We start from the raw sequence: 10,840 nt of genomic DNA, 5'->3' as shown, positions 1-10,840 counted from the left end.
GCTGGAAGTCCTCTGGCCATGTCCTCACTTCCTGTTATGGTTGGGCCCCGCATGGGTGCCAAGGCCCGCTGTTGACTGATGAACTTTACCCCCACAATAGCCCCTCAAAATTCCGACTCTTTCTTCTTGATCCGAGGAGGAAAGGCGAGATTTTGATACCCACTGGATAGTTCGCTGGGGATCCCTGCTTTGCACGTGCGGAGGCGTGCCCTTACGTGCCTCATTAATGCTGCAGGCATTTATTGACCCTGGGGGAAGTAACTGCAGCTTTTGGAGTTTTACGTTCTTTCAATCCAACGGTTGGAGACCGGATCAACAGTGGACAACATTTCATTTGCTCTAGGCGGGAGTGTATCTATCCAACTCCCTCTGAGTATATAAGGTTTTGGAAGGCGTTCCTTCCTCGCTTTTGACGAACACTCCAGTATTCAGAACACCTTAGAGCCTTCTCCTTCAGCGCGTTCTTACCTTCGCCGCCGTTCTCTTGAAGATTCTGTCGAGCTTCTTACCCGTAAGTGCACGCTTCTTCTTCGTTACTCTTCATTAGACAAACTGCCTTCACGTTGTCTAGGATTAGAGGGGATGGGTAGGCTTGAAAAAATGGTAAACTCTCCGGCCGGTATGGCGGGCTTCAGGGCGAAGTATCGTATTCCACCGGAGGTAGGTTTAGAGTATTGCCACCAGGAGGAGATTTTGTTCAAGAGAAGAACAGGGGAAGTCGCAATTCCAATGATAGCCTTCGTGGAAGGAGGAATGACGATTCCAATGGGGAGAATAACTAGGGACTACCTACGTGGTCATAGGTTGGCCCCACACCAGTGCACCACGAACCTGTTCCGGATCCTGGGGTGCGCCGACGCCTTAAACGACCAGATGAACCTCGGCCTTTCATGGCACGACGTGGTTCATCTTTATGAATGCCATAAGCTCGGCGACTCATATTACCTAAAGTTCAGGACTGACGAAGTGAGGTTGATATCCTGTCTTCCCAAGTCCAGCAAAGGCTTGAAGGACGACCATCTGATCGTCTCCGGACCATGGCATGACGGCCTTCACTGTCCGACTAGGGCAGGAGAGCCAGGTGAGGTGTCATAGAATTAGATTCTGTGGGGAGGACCTTAGTTTCAAGCTCTCCCCCCTTTTTTTTCTTTCTTTCTTTCTTTCTTTTCCTTTTTAAACTTGTTGGTTTGGTTGCATGCCTCCTCGGATTAACACAAACCCTTTAACGGCCTTTGCAGACAAGGAGCGAACATCCCCTCGGCTGAGCTTGGTCAACGTCCCGGCTCTAAATTTCCTCCTGAGATCTGAGATTTTCGTGAGCGAGGACGGACAATTACGGTCAGCTCCTTTGATTTTGGACTACGTTCCTCTCACTCGATCCTTGGTGGACCCCGGCCAAGCTATAAGGGCTGGCAGTCCAAGATTGGCACGTATTGACGTATCCATACCGGGGTTCCTTGCTTCAACAGACTTACCTCCTATTTAGCTGCCTCCCCAACGTGCCTTTCTCCCAGTGGTTATCCCGGAAGAGGAGGCTGGTTCTTCGCATTCATCCTTGGAAGAACAAATAGACCAGTTCCATTTTTCCGAGGAAGGAGAGGTGTCAGCCAGGGTAGTAGAGCTCTCGGACTCCGACGCCGATCTAGACCGTGCTTCAGCGGCTCCTGATACTGGTCTAGTCATCGCACAAGTTGACACCAGCGAAGAAATTGAAGAAGAAGGAATGGACTTGAAGCCGAGGACAGGCCTCAGGGGCCTTCTATCTAACAGGAGCAAAGGGCAGTCCTCTAAGGATGTCTCGAAGGAATAAGCTGCCACTAAGGCTCCCGCTCCTCCTCTCCCTTCCCCCTCGTCGAATGCGGCGCTGCAGCCTATGCCTAACTTAAGGCGAAAAAGGCAGGTAGAAGAAACGGAGGAGGGAGAGATTGGCCGTGAGAAGGCCAGGCCTCAGAAGAAGGGCAAGGAAACGAAAGAGCCCCGAGATAAAAGGACTAGGTCCACTGATACCCGAGACGAGGCAGCCACTCGTAGGGAACAACGAACATGGTTGCCTCGGATCGAATTGGACGGCGCCCCGATCCCTTGTGATGCAACCCTATGGGAATCCCAACGAGAGCAGGCATCATACTTGGCCGAGGCCCTGCAGCAACCTCTTCTCTTACCTCGTGATATGGAGGGGCTCAGAAAGACTCGCCAGCCAGAACTTTTCATGTCCTTGAAGAGGGACATGGCCATGGTAAGTGGAATCTTCTATCTCGTCCCTATATTGCGCACCCTATTATCGTTATGTTTTAATAGGGTTTTTATTTACTTCTGAGCGCAGGTCACTCAACAGATTTTTGTTGCGGAGGAATGGGCCAAGAAGGCTCGCGAGGACTTGCATAGGGAGGCTCAGTCCCGCTATGCCGCCGAGAAGGCTGCTGGTGATGTCAAACAGGATTTTGAGCGTCAGGATAAAGAAATAAAGGAGGTGAAGAAGGCTCATGCGAGCGCGGAAGCCGGCCTTAAGAATGCCGAAAAACAAGCTGATGAACTGCGCATAAAGCTCCGCCAATCTGAGGAGAACCTTACGGCGGAGCAGCAGGCGGTCTCCATGCTCAAGGCTGAGCTTGCAAGGACCAAGGAGGAGGCCCGCTTGGCTAGGGAAGCTGCTGAGAAGGCTGTGGCGGCCTCCTATGAGCGTGGAGTTCATGATACTGAGGCTAGGCTGGCCGAGGAGGTAGTCATTGTTTGCAGGGAATACATCACCACGTCTTGGGGTGTAGCCTTGGATCAGGCAGCTGTCCCAGCGGATTCTGATCTCAGGAAGGCTGAGAACATCTTCTTCCCAGAGGATGTACGCGAAATTCCTGACCAGGATGTCTCCAAAGAGCCTCTTCCAACAGACTCCTTTATTCTCGAAGTTGGGGGCGATGAGCAGGCCGCGCAGGACAAGCCACCTGAGGACAGCCTTTCCATCAACGAGATCGTCGCACAGGCCAAGGAGGTTGCCCCGGGGACCCAAGCAGCTGATGGTCAGCCCACTCCTGCTCAGGGCTCTTAGGAGACTAGTGTAGGATTTATTTGTCTCATTTTTTGTATTTTGTTTTGTTTTGCCTCGCCAATGTTTGTAAACAGAACTGCTTTTAGATTTTAATGACAAAGGTTATTTTCTTTCAAATATTATTGTCTACCCCCTTTTTTTATCATGAATGGATGTCTTTTTCTTCACTAACTGTTGATAACCGAGCGTAAGTGAATGAATACGTGAATAGAACGATAGTTAATAATTAGGCGCACTGGCTGCGAACCTTATCTTTTCAAGTCCCTGGTCCGAAGAGCCAGACAAGATTTGGGCCCTATTTAACACTTAGTTGGAATTGCTTCGTGGTTAATTTCCCCCAAGTCTGTGGCCGAGGAGCTATGCAGGACTTGGGTTCTGTTTAACACCTAGGGAGAACTGCCTCGTGGTTAATTTCCCCCAAGTCTGTGGTTCGAGGAGCCAGGCAGGACTTGGGTTCTGTTTAACACTCGGCTAGAATAGCTTAATTGTTAATTTCCCCCAAGTCTGTGGTCCAGGGGGCCATGCAGAACTTGGGTTCTGTTTAATACTTAGTTGGAATTGCTTCGTGGTTAATTTCCCCCAAGTCTGTGGTTCGAGGAGCCAGGCAGGACTTGGGTTCTGTTTAACACTTAGGGAGAACTGCCTCGTAGTTAATTTCCCCCAAGTCTGTGGTCCGAGGAGCCAGGCAGGACTTGGGTTCTGTTTAACACCTAGTTGGAATTGCTTCGTGGTTAATTTCCCCCAAGTCTGTGGTCCGAGGAGCCAGGCAGGACTTGGGTTCTGTTTAACACTCGGCTAGAATAGCTTCATTGTTAATTTCCCCCAAGTCTGTGGTCCAGGGGGCCATGTAGAACTTGGGTTCTGTTTAACACTTAGTTGGAATTGTTTCGTGGTTAATTTCCCCCAAGTCTGTGGTCTGAGGAGCCAGGCAGGACTTGGGTTCTGTTTAACACTTAGGGAGAACTGCCTCGTGGTTAATTTCCCCCAAGTCTGTGGTCCGAGGAGCCAGGCAGGACTTGGGTTCTGTTTAACACCTAGTTGGAATTGCTTCGTGGTTAATTTCCCCCAAGTCTGTGGTTCGAGGAGCCAGGCAGGACTTGGGTTCTGTTTAACACCTAGGGAGAACTGCCTCGTGGTTAATTTCCCCCAAGTCTGTGGTCCGAGGAGCCAGGCAGGACTTGGGTTCTGTTTAACACTCGGCTAGAATAGCTTAATTGTTAATTTCCCCCAAGTCTGTGGTCCAGGGGGCCATGCAGAACTTGGGTTCTGTTTAACACTTAGTTGGAATTGTTTCGTGGTTAATTTCCCCCAAGTCTGCGGTCCGAGGAGTCAGGCAGGACTTGGGTTCTGTTTAACACTTAGGGAGAACTGCCTCGTAGTTAATTACCCCCAAGTCTGTGGTCCGAGGAGCCAGGCAGGACTTGGGTTCTGTTTAACACCTAGTTGGAATTGCTTCGTGGTTAATTTCCCCCAAGTCTATGGTCCGAGGAGTCAGGCAGGACTTGGGTTCTGTTTAACACCTAGGGAGAACTGCCTCATGGTTAATTTCCCCCAAGTCTGTGGTCCGAGGAGCCAGGCAGGACTTGGGTTCTGTTTAACACTTAGTTGGAATTGCTTCGTGGTTAATTTCCCCCAAGTCTGTGGTCCGAGGAGCCAGGCAGGACTTGAGTTCTGTTTAACACCTAGGGAGAACTGCCTCGTGGTTAATTTCCCCCAAGTCTGTGGTCCGAGGAGCCAGACAGGACTTGGGTTCTGTTTAACACTCGGCTAGAATAATTTAATTGTTAATTTCCCCCAAGTCTGTGGTCCAGGGGGCCATGCAGAACTTGGGTTCTGTTCGTGGTTAATTTCCCCCAAGTCTGCGGTCCAAGGAGCCAGGCAGGACTGGGGTTCTGTTTAACACTTAAATCAAGTAACTGCACAGCAATACGGCATCAAAGATTACATCTTTCATTAATAACAATACTTTTTCAGGTTGTTTACATTCCAAGGGCGTGGAACTACACGTTCATCCAAATCTTCTAAAAAGTAGGCTCCTACGCCAGCTACGGAAGTGATACGGTACGGTCCCTCCCAGTTTGGTCCGAGCTTTCCCCATGCGGGGTTCCTCGCAGTGCCCAAGACTTTCCTCAGTACTAGATCTCCAAGCGCCAATGGCCTGGACTTCACCTTGGCGTCGTAACCTTGCTTGAGCTTCTGCTGATAGTTAGCTAGGTGGACCATCGCGCCTTCCCTTCTTTCGTCGATGAGGTCCAAGCTCTTTTCTAGAAGTTTGTCATTGGTAGCGGGACAAAAGGTGGTGGTCCTCTGGGTTGGGAAGTTCACCTCCAGTGGAATGACAGCCTCGGCCCCATAGGTCATTGAAAAAGGGGTTTCCCCTGTGGACCTACGAGGTGTGGTGCGGTATGTCCATAAGACATGGGCTAACTCTTCTACCCATCTTCCTTTTGTGTCATCTAGTCTCTTTTTCAGTCCGTTCATTATGGTCTTGTTGACGGCTTCTGCTTGGCCATTACTCTAGGGGTTAGCTGGCGTGGAATACCGGTTAACAATTCCCAGCTCGCTGCAGTACCTTCTGAAGGCTTTGCTATCAAACTGGAGCCCGTTGTCCGACACCAGGGTGTGCGGGGAGCCAAACCTGGTGACTATATTCTTCCAGAGAAACTTCTTGACATCGACGTCCCTAATGTTTGCCAGCGCCTCAGTCTCTACCCATTTGGTGAAGTAGTCGGTGGCGACGAGAAGAAATTTTCTATTCCCTGTTGCCTTAGGGAATGTACCAAGTATATCTAGGCCCCATTATGCAAATGGCCAGAGACTGGACATTGGGTTTAGCTCTCCACCAGGCTGGTGTATGCTCGGAGCGAATCTCTGGCATTGGTCGCACTTCTTCACATAATCCAGGGCTTCCTTATGCATGCTCGGCCACCAATAACCCAGCGTTAAGGCTCTGTGAGACAAAGATCTACCCCCTGTGTGACTTCTGCAAATTCCTTCATGTAACTCCTCCAGGATGAGTTATGCAGCCTTTGGGTGCACACATAGCAAATACGGCCCTGAAAACGAGCGTCTGTAAAGCTTGGAGTCCTCCGATAACCAGAATCGAGTAGACTTTCTCCTGATTTTGCCAGCCTCAACCTTATCATCTGGCAAGGTGTCATGCTTTAAGTACAGAATGATAGGGTCCATCCAGCTCGGTCCTGCCCTGATGTTATGTATTCCAATCCCATTGGCCCTTTCTGTTGATGGACGGAGGACCTCTTCTACCAGAATGACTCGAGGTAGGGGTTGAGCCGAGGAGGTAGCCAACGTCGCGAGAGAATCAGCATGAGTGTTCCCACTTCTGGGTACGTGCGTCAGGCGGAAGTGATGAAATTGGGTCTGCAGGTTCTTAACCCGAACTAGATACTCTTGCATTCTTTCGTCCTTTGCTTCCATGTCCCCATTTATCTGCCCCACAATAAGTCTTGAATCCGAGAACATGTTGATGGATTTTCCCCCCAACTTCCGGATCATTCCCATTCCTTCCAATAGCGCCTCATATTCGGCTTCGTTATTCGTGGCTGAAAACCCGAGTCTCAATGACTTCTCTATGGTTATCCCTTCAGGTGAGAGCAGGACAAGTCCTAACCCGGAGCCCCTTTGGTTCGCTGCGCCATCGACGTGCGCTTTCCACCAGGTGTTTTCATGCTGGGAGACCGTGCTGATCATCTTCTCATCAGCCCCTAGAGGTCCCGCCACGTTTTGTTCCTCTAGCGTGGGCTCCGCAAACTCTGCTATTAGGTTGGCAAGGACCTGGCCCTTTACAGCAGTACGAGGCATGTACCTAATATCGAAAGCGCCCAAGATCGTTCCCCACTTTGCAATTCTGCTTGTGTAATCGGCGCTGCGTAGGACAGACTTTATGGGGAGTTGTGTCAGCACCATCACAGTGTGTGCTTGAAAGTAGTGTGGAAGCTTTCGCGTGGCCTGCACGATAGCCAAGATAGCCTTCTCGAGGGGAAGATAACGTGTTTCTGCCTCCTGCAGTGATTTACTAACGTAATAGACTGGTCGCTGTGTGCCGTTGTCTTCTCGGATTAGCACCAAGCTCACCGCATGCGAGGCTACCGCAATGTAGGCAAACAAAACCTCGTCGGCATTTGGACTGGACATAATTGGTGGTCGGGCGAGGTTCTCCTTTAATTGTTGGAAAGCTACAGCGCAGTCTTCATTCCACTCAAATCCTTTCCACTTGTGTAATAGGAGAAAGAATGGCTTGCATCTATCTGCTAAGCGCGAGATAAAACGGTTTAAAGCTGCTATCATACCAGTAAGCTTCTGGACTTCTTTAGGGTTCCGAGGAGGCTGCAAGTTATGGATGGCTCTTATTTGGTCGGGGTTAGCCTCAATGCCTCTGTGAGTCACCATATAGCCCAAGAATTTTCCAGATCCCACTCCAAATGAACATTTGGTTGCGTTCAGCCGTAGTTTATACTTTCTTAGTATTTGAAAAACGTTGCCAAGGTCGTCAATATGGTTGGGAGCCAACTTACTTTTAACCACCATGTCGTCTATGTACACTTCAATGTTTTTACCCATCTGCTGTTCAAACATCTTGGTCATCATCCTTTGATAGGTTGACCCGGCATTTTTTAGGCCGAAAGACATCACTTTATAATGATAATTCCCAACTGGGGTGACAAAAGCAGTCTTCTCCTGGTCTTTGGCGGCCAAGGGTATCTGGTGGTAGCCCTGAAAAGCGTCTAGAAAGCTCATTCTAAGATGTCCGACAGTTGAATCTACCAACCGGTCTATTCGGGGCATAGGGAAGGGATCCTTTGGGCACGCCTTGTTTAGGTCGGTGAAGTCTACGCAGACCCGCCATTTCCCGCTCTTCTTCCTTACCACTACCGTGTTAGCCAACCACTCGGGATAGAAGACCTCTTTAATAGCCCCTGCTTTCTTCAATCTTGTGACCTCTTCTATCACGGCGTCAGTATGTTCTTTCGACGGTTGTCGAGGGGCTTGCCTTTTAGGTGTTATGGCCGGGTTCACGTTAAGGCGGTGGCAGATGAAGTCTGGGTCGACCCCGGGGGTCTCATAGGGGTCCCAAGCAAACACGTTTGAATTCTGTCGGAGGAAGGCAGTCAACGCCGACTTCTCTTGGGGCGGCAATTCCGAACCAATTTGAAAAAACCTCTCAGGGTCAGATCCGACAAGTACTTTCTCCAACTCCTCACAGTTCACCTCCATGGCTGGTCCTCCACTGCCCGCAGTTGGGACCGTAGTCAGTAATTGCTATAAGCCGCTCTCGGCTGGCGTGGAAGTTAAGCGATCCTGCTGCCGCAAGATTGCCGACACCATGCATTGCCTAGCTACTCCCTGGTTCCCTATTATCTCTTTGATCTGACCTCCTGACGGATATTTCACCTTTTGGTGCAAAGTTGACGACACAGCCCCTAGTGTATGAAGCCATGGCCGGGCCACGATGGCTGTGTAAGGGGAGTATGCATCTACTACAATGAAGTTCACTTCTACCACCTCTGAGTCTGTTTGCACAGGCAACCTTATCATGCCTCTTGGGATGACGACCTTTCCTTCAAAGCTAACTAGGGGGGAATCGTATGGCAACAGGTCTTCCTGCTTCAAGTTCAATCCCTTATACAAATCAGGGTACATTATCTCCACTGCGCTGCCTTGATCAACCAACACTCTTTTGACGTCATAATCTCCTATCCTGAGCGTCACGACTAAGGCATCATCGTGGGGTTGGATAGTTCCTTGTTTGTCTTCTTCCGTGAACCCGATTAATGGCGTGGCGCTCATTCTAGCCCTCTTGGATTCCCTGTCATCTGGCTTAGTCGGGAAGCTGCTCACTGACATTACCCTGAAGGGGACAGAGCTTGTCCTTCCAGGAGCGGTGAGAATGACATTAATTGTGCCAATGGGTGGCCTCAACGTACTTTGTCTGGTTTCATTGTTCGATGGTTCTTGCCATCCTTCAGAGCGATGCAGCAGATGTCTCAGCTTCCCTTCTCGGACGAGCCGGTCTAAATAGTTCTTCAGGTTCCTGCAATCATCAGTAGTGTGACCGGGCTCCTGATGGTATGCGCAATACAGGTTCTGATTAAGCTTCAAAGGGTCGCCAGCCATCTTGTTCGGCCACTGAAAGAAAGGCTCATACTTCACCTTCTCTAGAATTTTGTGAAGAGGTTCTCGGAACACAGCATGGACTGCCTGAGCCCCAGTAGATCTGGACTGCTCTACATAGTCCCTTCTCGGCCTGTTACTGTTGTTAAATCGTTCCGACCTGAAGTCCCTCCTCTCCTGAGGGACGACCTTCGCCTTACCTTTCCCCATCTACTGGTCCTCCTCGACCCTTTTGTACTTGTCAATTCGGTCCATGAGTTGGCGCACGCTGGTGACTGGCTTTCTAGTGAGGGACTTTCTTAAGCCGTGTTCGGTCGGCAAGCCCCTTTTGAACGTACTGATGGCGACGTCATCATATTTCCCTTCGATCTCGTTATACATTTCCCAGTATCTATCCGAGTAGGCCTTCAGCGTCTCTCCTTCCCGCATGGACAAGGATAGAAGGGAATCGAGGGGCCAAGGGACTCTAGTGCTGGTGATGAAACGGAAACCGAAAGCCTGCGTCAGCTGTTTAAAGGAATCTATGGAATTCGGCTGGAGGGAATCGAACCATCTCATCGCCATGAGTCCCAAGCTAGATAGGAATATCCTACACATTAACGCCTTATCCCTGGTGTGGACGGCCATCCTCTGATTAAATTGGCTCACATGCTCCACTGGGTCGGTCCGACCATTGTATATAGCAAATGTTGGTTGATGGAACCGCCGAGGAAGCGCTGCCCTCTCTATTCTACGGGTAAACGGCGACTGGGAGATGCGATCCAAGGCCTTACTCATGGCATCGTTGGCCAGGCCTTGGTAAGATGGGCTCTTGTGGCTGCGTTTACGAGGTCTCTCTTCCTCGTAGGAAAATGTCTCGCTCGGGGGGGTTCTTGATCTTCGCCGATATTCATTATCCTCGTCACTGCTAGAGCCCGAGGAGGGTAAAGGACGTTTCTGCTGTGCTCGGCGCAGCTTTTTCTTCAAGTCATCAATCTCTTTTCGTAAAGCCTTTCGATCGTTTTTCTCATGGGATGCATGATCCTTCCCCTTTGAACGGCTTTTACTCGTATAAGAGGTGTTCACGCTTCCCTCTCGTTGGTTATCTTGGTCGTTCCCTTGTTCGACATTTAAAAAATTGTCCTGCCGTTGAGAATCTGCACGTCCGGTTTGGCGCGGGCCTGATCCTTCCATTTCTTACTGTTCACTTGTCGAGACACAAATTCTTCCCACAGACGGCGCCAATTGCAAGGGCAGATTTTGGGGCCCAGGCCCAGTGAGCAGACGATTCTGGCCCAAAAGACCCTCAATAATGAATTTGTAGAGAGTGAGTCGAAGAACTAGGTCAAGACAGAGTGCACGTAATTGTTAGTAAGCCATGCAACCATTTAAACGTGGGAACGTTTTATTAAGCCTTCTGGGATAACGGTTCATGGAACAACAACTTAGGCTTTTCTTACAGAACTTCTCTCCTTTTCTCTCTCTTTTCCTTACTTTTTGCTCTCCAGCTTCCCATCCCCTGATCATGGGGGTTTTCTCCTCTTATATAGCATCCTTCGAATGATAATGGCTCTACACTTGTTGATCATCTGGGCCTCTACTTGAGTGCCTGTCCCATAGGACATCATCCTCCTTTTCTGTGAGTTGCGCTGGCCAAGATAATACTGTTCTCCTGTTCTCTCCACA

General features: G+C 49.9%; 2 protein-coding genes across 2 annotated transcripts; both read right to left on the bottom strand.

Moving 5' to 3' along the window:
* Window positions 1-6,061: 6,061 nt before the first annotated feature.
* Window positions 6,062-8,278, bottom strand: LOC115964591. Its single transcript, XM_031083872.1, has 3 exons — window positions 7,931-8,278; window positions 7,521-7,624; window positions 6,062-7,439 (listed from the first exon to the last, which is right to left on the bottom strand). Exons 1-3 carry the CDS (start codon window positions 8,276-8,278, stop codon window positions 6,062-6,064), a joined length of 1,830 nt encoding a protein of 609 aa, XP_030939732.1.
* A 45-nt stretch (window positions 8,279-8,323) lies between these two features.
* LOC115964589 lies at window positions 8,324-9,385 on the bottom strand. Its single transcript, XM_031083871.1, has one exon. It carries the CDS (start codon window positions 9,383-9,385, stop codon window positions 8,324-8,326), a length of 1,062 nt encoding a protein of 353 aa, XP_030939731.1.
* Window positions 9,386-10,840: the final 1,455 nt, after the last annotated feature.

The sequence above is a fragment of the Quercus lobata genome, chromosome 10 (genome assembly GCF_001633185.2).
Source record: "Quercus lobata isolate SW786 chromosome 10, ValleyOak3.0 Primary Assembly, whole genome shotgun sequence".
Taxonomy (NCBI): domain Eukaryota; kingdom Viridiplantae; phylum Streptophyta; class Magnoliopsida; order Fagales; family Fagaceae; genus Quercus; species Quercus lobata.
This window is presented reverse-complemented; position numbering and strand designations above follow the sequence as displayed.